Source organism: Equus quagga, chromosome 14, assembly GCF_021613505.1.
Source record: "Equus quagga isolate Etosha38 chromosome 14, UCLA_HA_Equagga_1.0, whole genome shotgun sequence".
Classification (NCBI taxonomy): domain Eukaryota; kingdom Metazoa; phylum Chordata; class Mammalia; order Perissodactyla; family Equidae; genus Equus; species Equus quagga.
Window position 1 is genome coordinate 12,639,425 of NC_060280.1, and position 22,389 is coordinate 12,661,813.

At 55.1% G+C, this 22,389-nt stretch overlaps 1 protein-coding gene across 2 annotated transcripts in view; it reads left to right on the plus strand.

The window, feature by feature from the left end:
• The window catches only part of ABCC8 (ATP binding cassette subfamily C member 8), a 74,892-nt gene extending 56,143 nt beyond the window's left edge, over positions 1-18,749 (plus strand). For both annotated transcript variants that reach the window (XM_046684583.1, XM_046684584.1), the window contains exons 21-39: positions 680-760; positions 2,370-2,507; positions 4,004-4,129; positions 5,027-5,126; positions 5,356-5,597; positions 5,688-5,854; positions 6,909-6,978; positions 7,438-7,595; positions 9,398-9,490; positions 13,547-13,649; positions 14,255-14,368; positions 14,727-14,847; positions 14,971-15,101; positions 15,639-15,717; positions 15,921-16,029; positions 16,430-16,533; positions 17,340-17,473; positions 17,958-18,020; positions 18,546-18,749. In XM_046684583.1, the coding sequence (XP_046540539.1) occupies positions 680-760; positions 2,370-2,507; positions 4,004-4,129; positions 5,027-5,126; positions 5,356-5,597; positions 5,688-5,854; positions 6,909-6,978; positions 7,438-7,595; positions 9,398-9,490; positions 13,547-13,649; positions 14,255-14,368; positions 14,727-14,847; positions 14,971-15,101; positions 15,639-15,717; positions 15,921-16,029; positions 16,430-16,533; positions 17,340-17,473; positions 17,958-18,020; positions 18,546-18,683 (2,271 nt within the window). In that variant the 3' untranslated portion in view covers positions 18,684-18,749. The remainder of the gene's footprint in view (positions 1-679; positions 761-2,369; positions 2,508-4,003; positions 4,130-5,026; positions 5,127-5,355; positions 5,598-5,687; positions 5,855-6,908; positions 6,979-7,437; positions 7,596-9,397; positions 9,491-13,546; positions 13,650-14,254; positions 14,369-14,726; positions 14,848-14,970; positions 15,102-15,638; positions 15,718-15,920; positions 16,030-16,429; positions 16,534-17,339; positions 17,474-17,957; positions 18,021-18,545) is intronic.
• The last annotated feature ends 3,640 nt before the right edge of the window (positions 18,750-22,389 follow it).

Consider the following 22,389-nt stretch of genomic DNA (forward strand, 5'->3'; position numbering starts at 1 on the left):
CTTCATGGGGCTTTCTCAAAGCTGGGGCCCTCCATCTCCCCTGCTCCCCACCCATCACCACCACCACGCCCTGAGATCCTTCTCAGGGACAGCAGGTAACCGCGACATGAGAGAGGGTGACAGCTGAAGAGTTGCCTGCAGTGGGGTCAAAATGATCTCCTTGAACCCTGGACTGGTGGCTGTCCTTGACCAGTTTTCTGCCCTGCCTGGTGCAAAGGTCAGCTTAGCGCCTTCCCAGGCTGGAGACAACTTGACCTCTCCTGCATTCACGTCCGGACTATATACCCAGAGTCCACATGGCACAGTGCTGGCTCAGGGTTGTGTTTTTCCTGTTCACTTTCCAGGTGGGGCCCCTCCTCCATAAGCTTAGAGTAGGATTCCCCCATGGCTGTCCTCCTTGTGTGTGATTTCAATCCCTACTTCCTCTGTCTTGGTTTTCGCTGGTCAGATGGCCCCTAGCACCTACATGATGAGTCTTCAAAGCCCTGGGGATCATACTCCCCACTTCCCAATGAATTCAGTAAACATATACAGGTTCCTCCTCTCGGCAAGGTGAGGAGGGGCGCAGAGGTGGAGAGAGCCCGGCCTCTGTCCCAGGGAGCCCGCTGTCAAGTAGGGGCCAGGTCAGTCTCTCCTGAAGGGCTATAAGGGCATGACCTTTCCTCCCCTTTGGTGACAGGGCATCAACCTGTCTGGCGGTCAGCGCCAGCGAATCAGCGTGGCCCGAGCCCTCTACCAGCACACCAATGTCGTCTTCTTGGTGAGTGCACCAGCCGGCACCTCCTTGGTGCCCTCGTCTCTGGCTGCCTGCCTGGTTCATTATCTGCACACACATGCACACACACACATGCCATCACCAGACAACCTCCCTCTCCAGGGCAAACGTCTCCTGCCAGAGACATTACCTGCCCATCTGGTTGATGGGAAGGCTGAGAGGGGAATAGGGCAGTGACCCCTGTGGACCTCACACGGAGCTCTGCAGTAGCGATGAGGGGAGGTGAGTAGTAGTCACAGGCCGCCTCCCCGGAGGACAGCCCCCACCTGCCAACCCTTATTTCACCCAACTGTAAGAACTGCAAATATGGGAGTGTGTGTGGCCACTTCCCACCTCATGCCCACAGCAGACATTGCTGGTTGATCATGGCATTCTTTCCCACGGAAATTTAACTCGGCCTCTGAATCCTTCTCAACACAGCACTCCAGGTAACCTCTAGCAATCAAACAGGAGATAAAACATATTAGCTGTCCCTGCCCTACTTCATGTCAAGCTCTGTGTTAGGTGCCTTGGTTGATACTGAGGAATTCTAAAACCCAACCGTTGGCCTCAAAGGTTTAGAATCTGATTAGGGAGACAGAGCTCACTCACACTCAAGAGCCACAGCCCACTTGAAAGCCAAACTGTGTGGCACAGACTATGAGGGCCCTTGTCCTGGGAGACAACTGTGAGGGCTAGAGTAATCAGGGAGGGCTTCCTGGAGGAGGGCCTTGAAAAGTGAATCAGTTAAACAGAAAGAAATTTGGGAGGCAATTTGGCACAGGTCTCTGATCCCAGCTTTATTCCTTCTCCCCCTCAACACACACAAACCCTCCCCACTGAACACAATTCATAATGTAAAGTTCATGGTTTTTATATCATTTGACACAGACACAACACTTTACAAAGTACTACCTTGTTCATGACCCCATGTGAGCTTTAAACAACCTGATTGGAGAGAAGTAAAGTGGATATTTGAATTTATTTCAGCAAACTTTTATTGAGCTCCTACTCTGTACCAGGTATAGGGACAAGAGGTCTCAGTTCTTGGGGCCTCACAGTCAGGAAGGGACAGACTATCATATCTAGCTTTGTGCAGGTACCATGGGAGCAGAGGGGAGGGAAGGCTAGGTGTGGAGGTCAGGAAAGGACACAGAAGCAGCTAGTGTTTGGGTGGGGCACTGAAGGATGAATAGAAGTTCACCAGGCAGGCAAAACACTCCAGGCAGAGAGAACAGCTTAGGCAAAGGCCTGGAATGGCAAGTTCCCTGGAAACCTAATGTGTAGAGAGCTTAGATGAGACAGATGAAAAGTGAGGCTGGAAAGGAAGACAGAGCAGGTTGTAAAGAGTCTGGACTACTGCTAAGGAATTCGGACCATTGGGGGTTCAGGAGTCGGGAAGTGCTTGTGATCAGATCTGTTTGAGAGTGATAACTGATAACAGCCCCATTTTAAGATGAGGCCACTGAGGCCCAGAGAGGTAAAGCACATTGTCCAAGGCCGCACAGCTAACTAGTGTCAGTCCCTAGACCAGAGCTGGTATAACTCACTGGTTTTTATACTCACTGTTACTCCCTCCCTTGACACTTGCCCCTACCTTCTCCCCTCTGCCCAGGATGACCCCTTCTCAGCTCTGGATGTCCATCTGAGTGACCATCTGATGCAGGCTGGCATCCTTGAGCTGCTCCGAGACGATAAGAGGACAGTGGTCCTAGTGACCCACAAGCTACAGTACCTGCCACATGCGGACTGGGTGAGTGGCCACAAGAGGCTCAAGCTGTGGAGGGCTGAGGTTGAGAGACAGTTGAACATCTTCCAAGGAGTCGATCAGCATCTCAGCAGCAATTGCTGAGGGCCACAGAGCAGGCCACAGTCAGCACTGAGTGGCTTGATGCAGGCTGGGCAGCTCAGGAAGACCCTGCACAGCCCAAGGGTTTGATGTCACCTAGAGCTGCAGACATTCCCATCTGGCCTGGGGCCCCTGTGGGCACCTGTGCGGCCGGTACCCAGAGGTCTCAGAAAGAAGCAGACACTCAGTTCCTACCTTCTGTTTCCTGCCCAGCGGATGACTCATCCCCCTGGCCTTGGCAAGTGCCCTTTTGGATGGGAGAGCCATCTTTCCACCCTCTGACCCACTGAGGGTAGATGGATTCAAATTAGGATCAGATGGAAAATTTGGAAACAAACAATAGCAAAGGTAATAGAAACTTCAATGTTATCAATAGAATGCAATTTGCGGAAAGCCCACATTAACTAAATTCCCATACTCCTCAACATGTAGACATTAGTTACTTTTCAATTAATTGGAAAGCGTTTAACTTTTAAGTTGGAAATCACGTGACTTGAAATCTGGGCCTTGCCTGACTCCTATATAAATGTGCCTCTGAAAACTGAGGCCCTCCGTGAGCTTCAGGCCAGAGCCAAGTGGGCCTCCTCGTTCTCCCCCAATTCTCCCCTCTACATATGGAAAAAGACTTTTTAAAAATCCAGATTAAAAGCCCTCCCTCCACTATGAAAAGGGTTTTTTAAAAATCAAGGTTTTAAAAAAAGCTATTAAAACGTGCACACGGTTTGTGTCTGAGTTTCGGTGGTGACCCTGGTAAGGCAGATCAGGACAGTCCTTCATGCAAAGAAGGCAGACACGGAGGTGCCTGGTTCCTTGAAGCATCCGTGAACAGGACTCCCGGGCAGCCTTCCCTAAACACCAGCACAGAGCCGGCGAGGGCGAGAGGAGCAGGGTGGGTTTCGGAGTTAATGACGAGTCTACATAAGTGTGAAAGATTGAGTGTTTCAAATAAAATGTTTTATTGATGTCAAAGAGGCATGGCCACACACACTTAGACCACCAGGTGCTTTGCTGAACACTGGTGGAACCTACCAGACCCTCCGTCAGGAGGAGCTAAGGGTAGTATGCAATAGCCTGTTAAGTGTACAAAAACGCCTGCCACTGATGGAGTCCTTGCGGGTAACCAGACAGCTCGACCAGGATGCACTGATTTGCTCTGCTCTTATCAACCATGGAACAGCCATTGAGAATTACCCCCAGGTGGACCAACCTCTCAGTCCTGGGAGTGTGTTGTGGGTATAGGTTATCACTCCCAGCTCACTGGGGTGGGCGAGCAGCAGGCCATTTGCCGGGGGGGGGGGGGGGGTTGAGGATGTGCGCATGCCCGCCTCAAGCTCCTCGGTCAGGCTGGGGTGTGGCTGCCGCGCCTCCTCCCCAGCCAGCCCCTGTTTCTGCCTTTCCAGATCATCGCTATGAAGGACGGCACCATCCAGAGGGAGGGCACGCTCAAGGACTTCCAGCGGTCTGAGTGCCAGCTCTTTGAGCACTGGAAGACGCTCATGAACCGGCAGGACCAAGAGCTGGAGAAGGTGGGTATATCCTGGGGCCAGGCAGCCACCTCCTGAGGGAAAGGTTCTGCTGGAACCTGAACACATAAAGGCCTTCCTGCCCTCATTGCCCAAGGAAGGCCCCCAAGGACCAACATGGGAGCTGAGCATGACCTCACTCCTACCAGAGGAGAGCCAGTACCTGTACCCAAGGCAGAGTCAGGTGGGTGCCTTTCCCTTTCCTGAGACTGTCAGATACCATTTAGTTACAAAGTTTCAGAGAATCAACTCAAACCGGCTAAGCAAAGAAAAAAAGAAGGGAAGTTAAGAATTTATTGGCTCACAAAACCGAAAAGCCCGGGGAAGTCATAGCTTCAGGTGGAGCTGGATCCAGGTGCTGAAACAATGTCATCAGGAGTCTGTTTCTCCCCATCTCTTGGCTCTGCTCCCCTCAGACTGGCTTCGTTCTCACGGTAGCAGTGAGGGCCATTGGCAGTCTCAGACTTACATTCTCCCAGATCAACAACTCTGCCAGAAAGAGAATGACTCTTCCATGATAGGTTAGCAAAAGTCCCAGGACTGTGTCGGTCCAATTTGGTCATGTACAGAGCACTGAACAGCCGTGAACAGAGCACTGTGGCCAGGGATGTGGAATGTACAGACTGGGCGGTCCTGGGGCACATGCCCACCCTGGAGCCAGGGAGAACGATCAGCCGCCCTGAGTCGTGGAGACTAGGAGTAGGGGTGAGGTGGTCTCCCACAGGGATCTTGGGGCTGTCAGCTGATGGAGGGGAAGGAGCAACTTCTGGGAGACACACACGTGTCTGTCTGGATGCTCCCCCAGGCAGGGGCAACCTGGAAACTGACACTGGTCATCCCCAGGGGTGGCTTTCCCCTCTGCACACTCTGAGGACCTGGCCAGCCCCATCTGTCTTTCAGGAGACCGTCATGGAGAGAAAAGCCACAGAGCCACCCCAGGGCCTACCCCGGGCCATGTCCTCGAGAGATGGCCTCCTGCAGGATGAGGAAGAGGAGGAAGGTACAGACAGTGGGACCAGGAGTGAAATCACGGCCTGAGGTCCCATCAACCGTGGGAGGACTAAGGTTTGAGGTTCTGGGAGTGGCGAGATAGTGTGCCTTTGAGTAAATCCCTTCCCGTCTGTGTGCCTCAGTCTTCCCATCTGTAAGTGGGGAATAACATACCCCCTGGTTCACCCTTGGAGGGATGTGAACTGTGCGGCCACAGGGTGGGTTCTTGCGGCCTGCAGAGGAGGCGGCCGAGAGCGAGGAGGAGGACGACCTGTCGTCGGTGCTGCACCAGCGTGCCAAGATCCCATGGAGAGCCTGCGCCAAGTATCTGTCGTCCGCCGGCATCCTGCTCCTGTCGCTGCTCGTTTTCTCCCAGCTGCTCAAGCACATGGTCTTGGTGGCCATTGACTACTGGCTGGCCAAGTGGACCGACAGCACCCTGACCCTGAGCCCCATGACCAGGAACTGCTCCCTCAGCCAGGTGCGGCTGGCAGCCCCAAGGCAGGGGCCGGGGGGAGAGGGCTGAGCCACGGACACGCCTGGGACCCCCCTCATTCTCTGCCCGGCCCAGGACTGCTCCCTCGACCAGACAGTCTATGCCATGGTGTTCACCGTGCTCTGCAGCCTGGGCATCGTGCTGTGCCTCGTCACGTCTGTCACAGTAGAGTGGACGGGGCTGAAGGTGGCCAAGAGGTTGCACCGCAGCCTGCTGAACAGGATCATCCTGGCTCCCATGAGGTACCCCTGTGCCCCGGCCGTGCTGAGGCTGTGGGCAAGTCACCGCTCTCTGTCACGGGCTCTGGGGGTGACCCAAGGAGACAGTGTGTGTAAAAGCATGCTCCTGGGTAGAGGAAGCAGAGGGAAACTGGCATTTACTCTGCCAGACATGATGGTAGGCATGCTACATGGTTACTCATCTAATTGTCAGAACAGCCCTTCAAAGTGAGGGTCTGCAGGCTCTGTATAAATGCTAGTTTCCCTTCCCCAGTCAGGTACCATCTGCCCAGCTCCGCCCACGGGTTCAGCTCTCCCCCTCCCCACCCCTCTCTCCTCCCTCAGCCAGCCTGCAGGCTCTGACAGTGGGGACATGGGGTGCATGTTCTAATCTCCTGTAATGGGATGGATAAAACTCCGAAGCCCGCTTGGTGTAAAAGAGGTTTAAAGCTGTCGCTGCCCAATTGGCTGGCCCACTCAGTTTAACACCAAACAGGCAAACAGGTCATCTGACCCGCGTCAGTGCCAGAGATCACCAGCTGACTGCGTTTTTTACTTTGCAGCCTCGTGAGCTCTGTATGGCCCACAGACATGGCCTCAAAGTTTACTCACCTTCTATTTGCCCCAGATCTGTGGTTCTGAGATTCTCTGGTTGGGGTTGGGCCGACTCCTGGTCACGGCCAGAGTGATAACAGCCAGAATGGCCTCATACGGTCAGTCAGCCTATAGGCTGTCCCCAAGGCCTGTTCCCCCTGGCAGGTTGTCCCTCTGGAAAGGACTGTGTGTCCCTGGGAGGACAGCTGCTGAGTGAGTCAGGCCGAGCAAGTGGCCCAGAAAGGTGGCAGTGGTCACACATGGGCTTGAGGGTCAGAGAGGCTAGCGAGGAGCCAGCACCCTTTGGGAGGCTGGGGGAAATCTCAGGGACACAGGCCAGATGCCTACAGACCTACACAGGCAACCACCTTGGGAAGCCAGACCCGGGGATGACTCCAGAGACACTAAAATAACTACCTTCATTCCACAAACAGGAAGGAAATCAATAAACGAATGAGTAACTGTTCTTCTGGTTGCCTCTTAGGTTTTTTGAGACCACTCCCCTTGGAAGCATCCTGAACAGGTTTTCATCTGACTGTAACACCATCGACCAGGTATACAGGACTGTGACCCATTTCCCTGGTTCAGAGAGCGGCCAGGCCCCTGGGACCTCTCCTCCCAGGCTGGTGCTGGCTTCCCCACGTGGAGTGATCAGAGCCCTGTGGGAGGAACCTAATGCCCAGATCTGATTATAGTGCTGCCGAAGGGATGGGGGCCTCCCCTGTGAGACCCTCATAATAAGGCTGAGGGAAACCACTTCCCTTTGGCTTCCATCCAAGACGCTCCTGGCTCCCTCCAGTAAGGTTCCAGCGTATTCTGAACCAAGGTGACTGATTTTGTGGAGAATATTCATTTTGATTCAGCCTGTGTTCTTTATTTACCATCGTACTAAGTGGTGAGGAAACCAAGTCCTGATTCCTGCTCTCAGGGAGCCTACGATGTGGCTGGAGGGATGAGACTAATGCTGCACAGAATTGAATACCAGCACTCACCTCCTCCCTCCCCTCCCTCAGCACATCCCATCCACGCTGGAGTGCCTGAGCCGCTCCACCCTGCTCTGCGTCTCCGCTCTGGCCGTCATCTCCTATGTCACACCTGTGTTCCTTGTGGCCCTCTTGCCCCTGGCCGTCATGTGCTACTTCATCCAGAAGTACTTCCGGGTGGCATCCAGGTGATGGCAGCATTTGTGGCCTCAGGGGGTGGGAGATGGGACGTGCTTTGCAGTGGGCGGTTTGGTACTTTTACGAAAGTCATCATCATAAAAGTAGTAGAGTCGTGATCCCCCCCAAAAAAGGAAAATAGAAATGAAGGACATAGGAATAGTCATAGTCCACGACCCTAATATAACCACCTGTCAGCGCATGCACACACACACACAGACACACACACACACAGACACACACACACACACACACACACTGCTGTTAATCTCTGAACTGTTTCCTTGGGAGATACACCAGAGAAATGGAATTGCCAGGTCAGGGTATATGCACATGTGTATGCCCTTCATTCGTTTTGCCAAAATGCTACCTAGGAGGATTGTATAATTCCAAGGGAGGACCAGGCTGATTGCTGATATGTGAAATCGCAGGTAGGGATGTGAGGGATGTTATGGCAACCATCCCTCGCAGCCCACGTGGGCGCAGAGCGTGGCTGCAGGCCCGGACTCAAGGGAGCCTCTCACAGCCATACTCATTGATCATATTCGTTTGCCCTCATGAGCCTTGGAGCCACACCTGCCCCCTTCCTACTCAGAATTTTCTAAGAACGTTCTCTAGGAGGTTCTTCCTGGGAGTGATTCTGTTAAAATCATAATTCAAAGAATTGTAGGGAAAATTTTAAAGAACCTCTAGGCCAGCGTTTCTCAAACTGCCAGTTACAACCTATCAGTGGGTCGTGAAATCACAGATCGCAACTAGCGTTTTTAAAAAATGAAATAGAACAGAAAATGTCAGATTGTATTCAGGTGGTAACAGCAAGCTTTGCTGCCTGAAATCTTTCTTTGGGTCACGTGGGGGTGTGTGTGTGTGTGTGTGTGCGTGCACTGATTTGTGATATAAAATGTATTTCTTACTGCAGATTGTGGTCAGAAAGGTTAAGTTCCTTTCCCAAGTGCACATAGTTGGTTGGAAACGAAAGTCAAAATGGCATAATAATAAGTAAATTTAGATACATTCTGGCCACAGTTACCTTGCCCACAAGGATCAGGATTTGTATAAATGGCTTTTTACCTGGATGATCCGGATCCCCTGACACCCATGAGGAGCAGAGCACGTTCATGTTTTGTGATTCACAAAATCACAGTGGCTTTAAAACACTGTACAAGCTGTTGTACAAAGTTCATTTCTTCTGCCAAACAACCCTGTTCCCCTGGCACCCACTCTGGCCCTGGAGACGGTTTGTCTGGGAACCCGTTTCCCACCTCCCAGCCCGGCCCCCCTGTCACTAATGCGCTTGTCAAGTGCAGCTGTGGGGAGCAGGTGCAATGCTGTTGCCATGGAAACCGCTGGCCTTTCCCCCTCAAGTTGCTCCTTAGACCCTGGCCTGTGATGTCCCGAAACCTATTGTGGTTGTTGGAAGGGGACAGAAAGCTTTGAGTTGGTCTTTCCATGCCTTTGACTGGCCGTCTTGAGGTTCAGCTTGTTCGCCTGTGAAAGGGAACTAACGCCGAGCCTTACGGCTGAGTGAGGCCGCACAGCTGAAGTGCACGGACAGGGACACGGGAGGTAGATGGAACCCAGGATAACAGTGACTGTGCCAGCTGCTCTGTTTAAGCATTTTACACCAGTAAGCTCATCCTGGCCTCACAACAGCTTGATGTTGGGGGAGGAGGGTACTTTACAGGTGAGAAACTGAGGCCTAGAGAGGTGAGGCCATTTGCCCACACTGGAGCAGGTGGAGATAGGATTCAGATCCCAGCTAAGCCACGCACCTGCCCTCTTAACCATTCTGCTCTTTCCCCGCCTGGCACAGGGACCTGCAGCAGCTGGATGACACCACCCAGCTCCCACTGCTCTCGCACTTCGCTGAAACTGTGGAAGGCCTCACTACCATCCGGGCCTTCAGGTACCAGAGTCACCCCAGGATGGGGTGGGGGAAGGGTGGAGCCGAGGTCACGGGTCACGAGATTTGATTCTCAGGGCTCCACTTAGGAAGGCCCAGGACACGCCTCTCCCAGCCCCTCCTCAGGCCCCAAGGCCCAGATGCTGTCCACCAGAGGGGACAGGCCAGGTAGGCTCCAGCTGTATGATCCAGAAAGGAGAATCGCAGCCCAGCAGCCAAGCCCAGGGCCTCTGTGAACTAAGGAGGAACATGAAAAGAAGCCAAGGGCTGAGTCCTCACGTGTCAATGCTGGAAAGGCCCTGACGTCCTGTGGGCCAGCTCCAGGCCACCTTTTTTTTTTTTAAAGATTTTATTTTTTTTCCTTTTTCTCCCCAAAGCCCCCCAGTACGTAGTTGTATATTCTTCGTTGTGGGTCCTTCTAGTTGTGGCATGTGGGACGCTGCCTCAGCGTGGTTTGATGAGCAGTGCCGTGTCCGCGCCCAGGATTCGAACCGACGAAACACTGGGCCGCCTGCAGAGGAGCGCGCGAACTTAACCACTCGGCCACGGGGCCAGCCCCTCCTCCAGGCCACCTTTTATTGAGACTCTCCTGTGAGTGAGACACCGTGCTAAGAACTTTACATGCCAGTCTCATTCATTCGACGCCTGCAACCCTAGGTGGTGAGCATGATTATTCCCATTCCTCAGATAAGAAAACTGAGGCTGAGAGAGGTTCTATAATCTCTCTGTGTAAAGTCCCACAAAGCCCAGACTTGAACCTATTCATTCAATCAACAAACATTTACTGAGCTAAGCCCCATGCCAGGCACCAAAAAGACAGAGATGAGTCAGGTGAGCCCCTCCCCTGATGGGATTTACTGTCCAGGCTTTGAGCAGGCCAGGAGAAACCCATGTGATTGGTACTCTGAATGAAGTGGGGGACACAGGCTATGAGAGTATAGAAAGGAGCAGTCATGGGAGGCATCATAGAGGAGGTGTTATTGGAGATAGAATTCAAAAGATAGGTAAGAGTTCACCAGGCTACAGGAATTCCCTGAAAACTTCAGTGCCCCTGCCATCCTGTTGCCACCCTGAGTCATGTTGGGCTGGAGGGGAGTATCTAAGGCTGCCGGGGAGGTTCAGGGGGAGGTGGGCAATTGCTCCCCGCCCCAGTCTCTGTGTGATGTGTTAGGGCATCTCTCCTCCAGCCAGACAGGCCAGAGACCCCTGACCCAGATAGTTGGGCTCTGGTCTCTAAGCCTTACCCAGAGAGTGACTCCAGGTTATTTTTAGGATGGCACAGCTGCCTGGGGTGTGACAGTAACCATGGGACACCAAGCCCTGTGTCCAGAAGTAACCCTAGGGCACAAAGACCAACTGAGGGCGTCCAAGGAGGCTTACATCTCCTCCCTCCAACCCCCAAAGTTCATCTGAAGCCCTGGGAGAGGTACCCAGGCCACTGGGTCAGCCCCTGTTCACTCCCTGGGCATCTGGGGTCAGTGGGAGGCCCTCTGAAGGGTCTTGTCTAAGCAGAGCAAAGTAACACTGAGCCCTGCCCTGGCCTTGGCTCTGCTCCCTGGATGCCCCCAGCCCCGGTGCAAGCCTGTGCTGGCTTCCACAGGGAAGCTCCTTGGGGCCTGGCACAACTGTGGGGCCTCCTCCCAGCCCCCTTCTTGTCCCGAGCCTGAAGTCCCCAGTTCCTCTAGCTGCCAGGCTCCTCAGCACTCCTGGGCCTCTAGTCTAAGTTGTGCTGATGTCCATTTTATGACTGTGTTTTGGAGGCCTTCGGGCTGCGCCTGGGGCAGAGAGATGGTGAGTTTCCTAGAGTGGATCAGACCCTCTCGGTAAGATCTGAGTGGGTCCCAGCATCCTGTAACCGGCCTCAGACCAAAGCCTGTGGTCAGCAAGGAGCTGCTGCCCAGCAAGGCCTCCCACACCCTGCACTGACACGCTGGATGATTGTAAAAGTTGAATGAGGGACTTTTTAATTGTCCCTTGGATGTGTTTAACTCATTGGCTTTTGCCGCACAGCCTGCCCTATTGAGAGCTAACTAGTGTGTGTTGATTACACACTTACCTCGTAAGGGACGAGTGAGCCACATTTTACAGGTGAAGAGACAAGACCCAGTGAGGCCGGGTAACCAACCCCAGGTCACACAGGATGAGAGCTGGTGCTGGGCTTAGAACCCAGGCCTGTCTGACCTGGTCTTTCCCAAGAGGCCTTGCTTTTTCCCAAAGGAATTTCAAGAGTGTCCAGCCCTGGGCTCAGTGTTGGGCTCAGAGGTTGTCTCAGTCCGTGCGGGAACTATTACTGTCCCCATCTTACCGATGAGGAAACTGAGTCTCAGTCCTGACATGCAGCCAGTAAGTAATAATGCTCACACTCCAACCTAGGTCTGCGTGGCCCCAGCTGGGGCTCTTCCCACCATCCTGACCCCATCCACACTTATCACAGAAGCTCACGCACATACACCCCGCAGACCAGCCACACATCCCTCGGACTCTCCCATCATGCACACGTGTGCTCGCGCATACGCTCTTCCATGTGCACTTACTCCAACCCTTCAGACGTACAGTTTCACACTCGCCTCAGACACATCACCCAGCCACACATACCCACCCCAGAGTGTGTGTGCGATCGCCGCTCTCTCACAGCTCAGAAACGCCCTTCCCTCTCCTCAGACACATAGCTCAGTCACAGGCCCTCCACCCGGAAATAATCAAGGCAGAGCAGACATCTTCCGAGAAGGAAAAGCAAATGCCCGACCAGGCTCGTTTCGAGTTTCTCCGAGTCCCCTCAGTTTTGTCCCTGAGACCAGTGCTGAGATGGCTTTCATTTTTTCCTTTACTCATCATCAAACAAGTGCTCCTGCCCCCTCCTCTGGGCCCAGCTCCAGCCGTCCAGGTCTGAAGGGTGGCCGAGGAGAGAGAGGCCAGGAGCCTCGGCTGGTCAGAGAGAGGAGGCAGATCCATGCAAAGTAACACAGGCAGGACGTGATGTGGGCGCGGGGGCAGGAGAGAAGCCTCTGGAGCTCCTTGTGCAGGGAGGTCCCATCCGCCTCGGAGAGTCAGGGGAGGTTCCACTCATTCATTCTTCAACTATTTATTGATAGAACTGGGCCCTGGGGATACACCAGTGAACGAAACAGACGTGGCCTCCGTCCACATGGAGTTCTCAGTCTAGGGAGGGAGACGGATCATAAACAGCTAGACGAATGAGTGTACGCGCAGAGCTTATGAAACGCACAGGCTGCAGAGATGGAGAACAATAGGCCAGTAAAGGCTGCTGGGAGGAGGTGCCGTGTACGGTAAAGCCTGAAGTTCGAGAGGAGTCAGCCCTGTAAAGAGCAGAGGAGAGGCAGTCTGGGCAGAGAGAACGTCTTCCCCTGGGGTGGGGAAGAAACTGGTACTCTCGCAAAACTGAGAAAAGGCCAGAGCGGCTGCAACATTTGTGGCCTGGAAGGAGGCTGGTGAGGTTGTCAGAAGCCAGCTCACACAGGCTCCTGGCAAGGAGAAGGTTCTTTATCCTAAAAGCCATTGGCATTCAGAGAAGAGGAGAAATAGGATGCAGTTTATGACTTAGAAAGATGATGCTGGCTACTGTGTGGAGAGTGGATGGAGGGCACCAGCCGGTAGCCCTGTCTGGAAGCTGATGTGGTGGTGCAGGTGAGTGCGTGATGGGCAGACAGCAGGAGAGAGGCAGGCAGAGGCATGGGCTATTTTGGAGGTAGAAATAAGAGGGTTTGCAGAGGGATTAGATGTGTCTCCAGATGACTCCTGGGTTTCCGGCCTGAGCAACTGGGTGGGTGGAGATGCCTTTATTGTAACACGGAAGCCCTGGAGAGAAGGACAGGTCTTGGGATGAAACAAGAGTTTGAAGGAGGTGGGACTCTTGATAGGTTTGAATAAGTCAAAAGGAGCTGGGAGGGTATTCCAGAGAGGAACGGCGTACATAAGGTGGCAGAGGTGACATGTCTGGGGGCTGGTGAGGCCCAGGTGGCCTCCTCTGTAGGTAGAGAGAGTCCCAGGAGCTACGTGGACCCAGATTATTCCCTCAGATCCTCCTCGTCCTCCCTCCAGGTATGAGACCCGCTTCCAGCAGAAGCTCCTCGAATACACCGACTCCAACAACATCGCCTCCCTCTTCCTCACAGCTGCCAACAGGTGGCTAGAAGTCCGCATGGCAAGTGCCACCCTCCCCACCCCCAGGCCCCAGGACAGGGGGTTCTAATAGATGTTTGGAGCCAGAGCAAGGGCCAAACACAGACAGTGGGTGGGAAGAGAGGATAGACAGCCAGCTCATGTGTGCACAGGGTGGACACCAAGCCCCCCTGCTTCTCCCAGCCATGGAGGTCCTCCCTGTGCCTGACCTGAGCCCCCTCTGACCCATATCACTGCCCACGGCCTTGGGTATCTGAGACGTGTGCCAACTGTAAGAATAGTTGTGTGTTTAACTGGGACGAGTGTGTGTCTGAAGTGGGTCATATGACACACATATGTTGTGCACATGTGTGTGCCAGCTGGTGAGGCATGTGTGTTCAGGCGTGTGCAGGAGGCTGGGGAGTAGTGGGAGCACGTGCTGTCTACATGTGTTGTGTCCTGGGGCTCCAGCCTTCACAGACCTCCTGGGTGTCTAATGTTTTGTATGTGAGTTGCGGGACTGGAGTTGAGTCTCAGCTGAGCTGCTCTCTGCCCTGAAGGGAGTAGTGCGGGGCGGGGTGGGGGGGGTGCTATGGCTCCAACCCCTGGGCCCGGGAAGGGCCCAGGCCAGCTCTCTTCCCTCCACAGGAGTACATCGGTGCATGTGTGGTCCTCATCGCGGCCGTGACGTCCATCTCCAACTCCCTCCACAGGGAGCTCTCTGCCGGCTTGGTTGGGCTGGGGCTCACCTACGCCCTAATGGTGAGTGGCAGCAAATGGGGCTAGGGGAGCAGTAAGACACCAGCACTCAGGGAGTCCCAGGACACCTTCCCCAACTGAAACACCAGCCAGGCCTTACCCCAAGCTACTTTGAATCTGATGCCAAAACGACCATGTGGGTGGGAAGGCTGACTGCAGGGCCCCAGATGGTGGCAGGTGAGGAGCCACATTCATTGCAACCCTCCCTGTCCCTCCAGGGAGGGCCACCCTGAGCAGCCAGACAATGGGCAGCAAAAGGCCTCGGGGGGCCCTGGCCCCTCCTCAGCTGTAAGAAGAGCCATCCTGGCGGCCACGGATAGGACCATGTGATCGCTGACTGTGACTGACTTACTCCCCACAGGTCTCCAACTACCTCAACTGGATGGTGAGGAACCTGGCGGACATGGAGATCCAGCTGGGGGCCGTGAAACGCATCCACGGGCTCCTGAAAACTGAAGCGGAGAGCTACGAGGGGCTGCTGGGTGAGGGGTGCAGGAGGAGGACTTCTGGGGAAGGGGTTACAGGGGACCACAAAGGAGCCTGGGGGTGGGGCGGATACTGGCTGTGGCCCACGCCTGGGGGCTGACCTCCAGCCCCACTCCCAGAACCATCCCTGATCCCGAAGAACTGGCCAGACCAAGGGAAGATCCAGATCCAGAACCTGAGCGTGCGCTACGACAGCTCCCTGAAGCCGGTGCTGAAGCATGTCAATGCCCTCATCTCCCCAGGACAGAAGGTCAGGGGGCAGGGAGGGCACAGGGCTGGACAGCCTCACAGAGTCACCTCATGGTCTCTTTGTTACTACCTCTGCCTCTGTATCAGTCCTTTACTGTCATTTCTGTTGGTACCCAAGGACCAGGAAACGGTGTGGTTAGAGATGACTCCAGTTTAAGGTGGGACACACAGACCCATCCCTGCACACCACAGTCAGCCCCTCTCTGCCCTTCTGCCACACCCATGCACAAAGAGACACAATAGTGCCCCTAATTCCCCTGCAGCCACATATGAGGCAAAGCCAGCCCCACACCCAGGCACAGGCAAATGGACATCTACACCCTGCATTTACCTGTGGGTCCTCGTGGGAGGCCCCTCTGAAGCCACTGCAGGAAACAAGCCCACACCCCAGGCCCACCCTTGGCTGAGGAGAAGCTGGTCTGAAAACCGGGACAAGGAGAGATGCTGCGACCTCCCACGTCTGCGCACTCCCAGAGCCAGCACTAGAGTCTCCCAGCCACGCCAGGTTCCCACAGTGTGCCTGCTCGTCTCTTTCCAGATTGGGATCTGTGGCCGCACAGGCAGTGGGAAGTCCTCCTTCTCTCTCGCCTTCTTCCGCATGGTGGACATGTTCGAAGGTGAGTTGTATGGTGGGCACTCCGTGTATTCCCACAGCCACCAGGTGCACCTCAGTCCTTGTGTGTGGTCAGACATCACAGGAGGCCCAGCAATCACTGTCTTTTCGTGCATCTTTGTTGGGACCCATCTTCCAGGCTGAGCCCATCCCCAGCTCCACCATCCCCCTCCGTGGTGCCCCACCTGTGACATTGTCTCCATGCAGGGCGCATCATCATTGATGGCATTGACATCACCAAATTGCCTCTGCACACTCTGCGCTCGCGCCTCTCCATCATCCTGCAGGACCCCGTCCTCTTCAGTGGCACCATCCGGTGAGTCCCCCAACCCCACCAAGCCCACCCCAGCCCCAACCTGGCTCCACTCCATCAGATCTGGAGCATAAAGAGGAGGCGGGTGGCGAGGCCAGGAGCACTCAGCTGGGTACCCACCTCCCTGGGCAAGTAGCCCTGCTCAGTCTCCAGGCACCACGGGCTGGCGCTGGTTCTTCACAGGAGTTTTACCCTCATGCTTTTCTCTTCCCCGTTAGGCCTAGGCAGATACTGGTAGGGGTACCCCAACCCTCAGGTCAGGTATGGTGCCCGCGCCCAGCAGGCCCCCAAGTCAGTCAGTCCTCACTGCCCCCTTCACCAGCCTCGCCCCCTGTGGGTACCCAAGGGATGGAGCCAGGATGTTGCTCCCCTCCCTGAGGGGCCTTTCTGGGTTTCCCTGCAGATTTAACCTGGACCCAGAGAAGAAGTGCTCTGACAGCACACTGTGGGAGGCCCTGGAGATAGCCCAGTTGAAGCTGGTGGTGAAGGCGCTGCCAGGAGGCCTCGGTAACTACTGCTGGCTGAGCAGCGGGTCTGGCACTGAAGGACCCCGTAAGGGCTGCAGGGGGAAAACTCACAGCCATGTCTCAGGCTTTCCCAGAGTTTAGAGTCTGGGGTCTGGCAGACCATTTAGTTCTACCTCCCCCCATACAGAAGCTCAGAGAAATCAAGTGACTTGCCCCAGGTCACACAACTAGTCAGTTCAGGGTCTGGCCCCTCCTGCAGGGCACAAGGAAGACAGTAGGGGTGACGGTGAGACAGAGCTTGCAAGGCCCCGATACCATGGCAAGATATTCAGCCCTGCCCTTCCCCGTCCACCTGTCTGCTCAGTTCTGCCGGAAGGAGGAAGGAAAGGACAGACTGGGAAGTCACAGGCACAGGTCACTCATTGAGGCTACTGGGAAGACTCTGCCCCCACCCCAGTGGTCAGCAGAGCCCTGGTGTATTTGCTGCAGTCCCTGGGGCAGTTGGGGGGGGTCACCAAACCTTGGCTTCAGAGAAGCCCCCATCCAGGCCCACCCACCTGCAGCAATTTGCACATTCACACTCAGTGCACACGCCCCCTCCCAGAACTTCCCAGGGCCACAGCAGCACACAACTCCGGGGGCAGCTCTTCTCATTGCATTCCATGCACATGGCATCTGTGTTGTGGTGTGAGGTGCAGCAGCCCTGCACACAGCTGTACTCGTGACACTCACCCACATTTTACCCCTGTACACACATTTCCTAGCACCCCCCAAGCCACACCATCTACTCCACTCGTAGCGCAGAATTAACTCAGCCCTGCTCCCCATCCCTGGGGCTCATTTCAGATGCCATCATCACCGAAGGTGGGGAGAATTTCAGCCAGGGCCAGAGGCAGCTGTTCTGTCTCGCGCGGGCCTTCGTGAGGAAGACCAGCATCTTCATCATGGATGAGGCCACGGCTTCCATCGACATGGCCACGGTTGGTCCTTGGCACTTCCCTGGGATGGGGGTCTTGGAGAGGGTTTTCATGAGCTATTAGGGAGAAGAATGCACAAATAGGCCTGAAGCTCAAGTTGCCTTTACCATCCAGGGCCACTTGTGGCCGAAAAGGCAAAGGGCTGGGGAGACCCTGACTCCAGCTAGCCTTAGGGCATGTTCATAAAACGCACACACACAAGCTGCACACAGACCCATGAAGACTTCACACCCATCACACAGTATACCCCAGCCACACCATGCACATACGTGCACAGAGCTGGGCTCCCAACAGGTTGAGGCCAGCCCCGGAATGCCGGAAACCTGGTCAATCCTATGGGGACTAGGGCCAGACAGAGGGAGGGGGTGGGGCTAGGATCAGGGTCAGATGGGAGCTGGGCCACAAACCTGGGCCCCACATCCCCAAAGCCAGGCCAGACCCCATCCACTGGGCAGGTGAGCCAAAAGCTGTTGCTCCTGCCTGGCAGGAAAACATCCTCCAGAAGGTGGTGATGACGGCCTTTGCAGACCGCACCGTGGTTACCATCGCGGTAAGGGTCCCACTGACGGGGGAGATGGGGCACCCAGAAGGAGCGCTGGTCTCCTGACGCTGTCATCAGTGGGCATCCCCTGGGCTCACCTGGGACTGGTAATGAAGAAAGCAGTGCAGGGCCAGGAGTCCCAAAGCCTTGCAGGGAGCCTGGAGGATTTGGGGTGAGGGGAGATTTCCACCTGCACTTCCCTTGGTGCTCCCCATCATTCTCCAGCTTCCAAGGCCCACCCTGTGCCAAGGCCTGTGAGCTGGGCTAGGGTTACTTCTCCACAAGAAGTTGGGGAAGGGGGAATGGGGGATCCCTGAGTCTTGAAGTGTAGAGGTGAGGGCAGAGCTGAGACTTAGTGAGGCGAGAGCATGTCATTAGTGGATGGAGGGCGTGGAGTCACAGCCACCCCAGGAAAGGGCAGTCATCACAGAGACAGGACATTCCGGCCACATGCCTCCTCCTCCAAGCTGCAGGTGCCCTCAGCTGCCCTGCCTGGTCCCCCACCCCCCTCACCAGCCCCTCCTGCCCCCCCAGCACCGTGTGCACACCATCTTAAGTGCAGACCTGGTGATCGTCCTGAAACGTGGCGCCATCCTTGAGTTCGATAAGCCAGAGAAGCTGCTCAGCCGCAAGGACAGCATCTTCGCCTCCTTTGTGCGTGCAGACAAATGACTTTTCGGAGCCCATGTGCCATCCCAAGCCCCACACTGCCCCCGCCTCCCACCTGGGGTTTCTAACTGTAAATCACTTGTAAATAAAGAGATTGGCTATTTCCTAACAGGCCTTGGGTCCAGCCTTGTGGTCCAGCAGAGCCAGCCTGACTTTGGCATCAGGCAGACCGCAGACGCCGTGTGAGCGTGGGCAAAGCGCGTTTCTTTATCTGTGAAATGAGGATGGTATTAGCCTGCTAGGGCCGCCATAACAAAATACCAAAGACTGGGTCTCTTCAACAACGGAACTTTATTTCTGACAGTTCTGGAGGCTGGAGGTCCAAGATCAAGGTGTCGCAGATTTGGTTTCTCCTGCAGCCCCTCTCCTTGCTTACAGACAGTCCTGGTGTCTCTCTCTCTCCTCTTATTAGGATACCAGTCGTACTGGAATAGGGCCCCACTCCTATGACCTCATTTAACGTAATTACCTCTTCACAGGACCTATTTCCAAATACAGTCATGTTGGGGGCTTCAACATACGAATTGAGGGCCTCAAAATATGATTTTGGGGGCTATAGCAAGGGTATAGCATTTTTGTGATTATCTCATCAGATAAGGTAGCAGATCTCCATAGCTTGAGCTCCTTCCTTCTCACTTGAATTCTTGGATTAAAGTTGTGGGGCCTTGAGTACCCTGGATTAGTACTGTTTCCCTTGCAAGCGACAGGAACCCATCTCCAAGTGGCTTAAACAAAAAATGGAATTTATTGTTGTGTGTGACTGAGAAAGCTAGAAGGTGTACGACTTCAAGAATTGCTGGATCCAGGTGCTTTACATCAGGGATGTGTCTCCATTTCTGGGTTCCATCTTCCTCTCCCCCCACAATGACCAAGGACCACTAGCAGCTCCAGTTTATATCCTACCCCTCTGAAACAAGACGCTCTTTCCCAATAGTTCCAGCAAAAATATTGGGAGCAAATCTCAGTGGACTAAATTGGGTCACGTCCCCACCCCTACCCAATCACTGTGGTCAGAGGGCTGAATACACTGACTGGCTAGGCCTGGATCAGATGTCCCCATCTCCGTCCCCAAATAGGGGCATTCAGAAGTGGGAGAAGGGTGGTCTTTCAGAGGGAAAGCACAGTGTATATACCACAAGTCAGCCAGGTGGTGGCTGGGAGATGCCAGAGCCCAGACAGAAGGGAGACCAAAACAACAGCTGTCCTCAGACTCCATCCACATCATGAAACAGGAGTGCATACCTGCCCTCAGCCAAGAAATGGCAGGTGCTCATTCACATAGCATTTTATTATCATTTACATGTTGCCTTCAGTACTGGCTGTACCAGGCCCTGGGTTGCAGACCCAGGCATCTTGGGCCTGCATCCCTCTTGACTGTGAGGGGTCAGAGCCGTACAACATAAGGAAAATGCCCCAGTCATTGGAGAGGGGCCCAGCACAGATCCTTCTAGATGTTCCTGGGGCCAGAGGAACTCAGGAAGTGAGAGCCCTGCAAGACCTGGCAGGCCGCCTAGGAGAGGCAGGATTTGAGTGGAGCAGGAGGAGTAGGAATTGGATAGGCAGAGAGTTAAAGAGCCCATGGTCGGGGTAAGGGCTGGTGGGAAGTGGAGTTGGGGAGGTGGGAATAAGATCAGAGAGCCCTGAATGCCAGGACAAGGAGTTTGGGATAAGCCAGTGAACAAAAGTGGAGGAGGTTTTTGAGCAAGAAAGGGGCCTGACAAGTGCAGTGTTTGGAGGAGAGGAGTATGAGGAGGTGCAGGATAGAGCAGAGCAGGAGGCTGAGCCCTCCAGGTAAGGGGCTCAGCCTCCTGGAAAGGGTGGGGCCTCAGGCCCACACGGTGAGGCAGGGCCTGGCCTCTCCAGCACTGAGACGCCTCCAGGGGCCCACTGGCTCCCTCCCTTGTAGGGCCTCCCAGGAGCAGAGCCTGGGGAGAGGGAAGAGAATGCCCACCCCTCCATGCCCACCACACCCCAAGGGATTGAAGGGAAGTGGCAGGGGCCCTGCCCACACAGCAGTCTTTCAGGATGCCCAAGGCCTTTCTGGCCCAAACCCCTCTCTAGCATCCCTGATGGTCTGCCAACCTTGACTCGGATACCCCACAGATGTGGGCCATCTCTGGTTATTAGAGACTCTTCCATATGTGAAATCAAAGCCCGCCTCTGTTCCACTCAGTAGTTATACTGGTTCTATACTTTGGGTCACACAAAACTACGAGTCCATCTTCCCTGGACCCCAGGGGTTTCTGCAATGGGGCCCAAACCCCTTGGGGGGCTCTCCAGGGATCCTTTTCTCATGGCTGAACAGCTGTAGTTGCCCCAGACGTTTCCTACATAACCCTGTCTCCTTGAGCTCCCTACTTTGCTCATCCTGTTTTCCCCTCCCCACCCTAGGCACTGCACCTCTGATAATATAGCCCAGGATAACACTTACCCTGAGTAGCAGTGTTTACTCTGCCTGCAGGTGGGTATGGAAAAGAAAGAGGAAAAAAATATGGAAGTCACACCCTGCTCCGCTGTGGCCCATATCCCCACTGTCCCTATCTTTCCAGCCCCTGCCTCGAGCCTGCCTCCAACAAATGGACACATATGGGTCAAGGATTCCTCCATAAAGATTAAGCCCCAGAGTGGAGGTGGGGCCATTACTGCCATAACCACAGAGACCCAGAAGGCTTTCCCTCCTAGCTGAGAACTGCGGGCCTGCATTGGGGCCCAAGCCACAGGGCAACCCCAGGCTGATGCCTACAGTAGAAACACCACTCATGTCCAGGCCAAGGGCTTGATCTCCCAGTGCCCAAGCCAGCCCTAATACAGCCCCTCAGACCCAGGTGGCCCCATTACCTAAGGTAGAAGAAATCGGGCTGCGGGCGTAAGGAGGTGTAAACCGAGTGCCAGTGGCTCACACCCTCTTTACAACACAGAGGTGGGGTCGGGGCTGGTCACGATTGAGAAGACGCAATCAGCCAGGGTTCCGGGCTGCAGCACCTACCATCCCCTGTGGGCGGTAAACTGTGTTTCTACACCTACGAAGGTACATTTTTCTCTGGGGAGAGAGTCCGCGACTTTCATCAGATTCTCAAAGGATCCATGACTCGGAAGGGACCATGAGCATCCCCAGAGACCTCTTTCTTCTTAGCGGTCAGTTGAGAAGTTCTCGGGCCACCTAATCTCCCCCAGTCACCGGGCTGGTGACGTCGCCCCTCAGTGTCTCCTTTCGCTGGGAACCCGCAAAGCCTGGCGCTGCGCGAGAGGCGGATATTGACCCCACTGAGGATGAGAAAATTGGGGAAGGAGACAGGGACTGCGGTCCCCAGACTGGGAGGGCGGGTCACGACTCCCTTCGCTACGCCTTCCCCCCGCCCTAATTTCATAGACTGCAGGCGGGAGGAGCCTCTTTGGTGCATCTGATTGGGCAAACCCCCGAGGCAGGGCTGTGCGACCGGAGAAGGAGGGCAGAGAGGAGGTGAATGGCGAGGGGCGGAGCCAGCGCCCGCGCCCGCCCCTCTCCGCTCAGGAACAGATCGGGCTCCCCCTGGCGGCCCCGGCCCCCACTCTACTCCTCGGGCGCCCCCCGCCCTCGATCTTCTACCGCCACCTAGCACAGGTTGGTCTCCGCGGACCAGCAGACTGACAGACGGACGGAGCGTGGCCCTCCGTGAGCGCCCGGGCGCAGGAGGGGGCGGGGAGGCGGTGTCTGCGGCTTGAGGAGCAG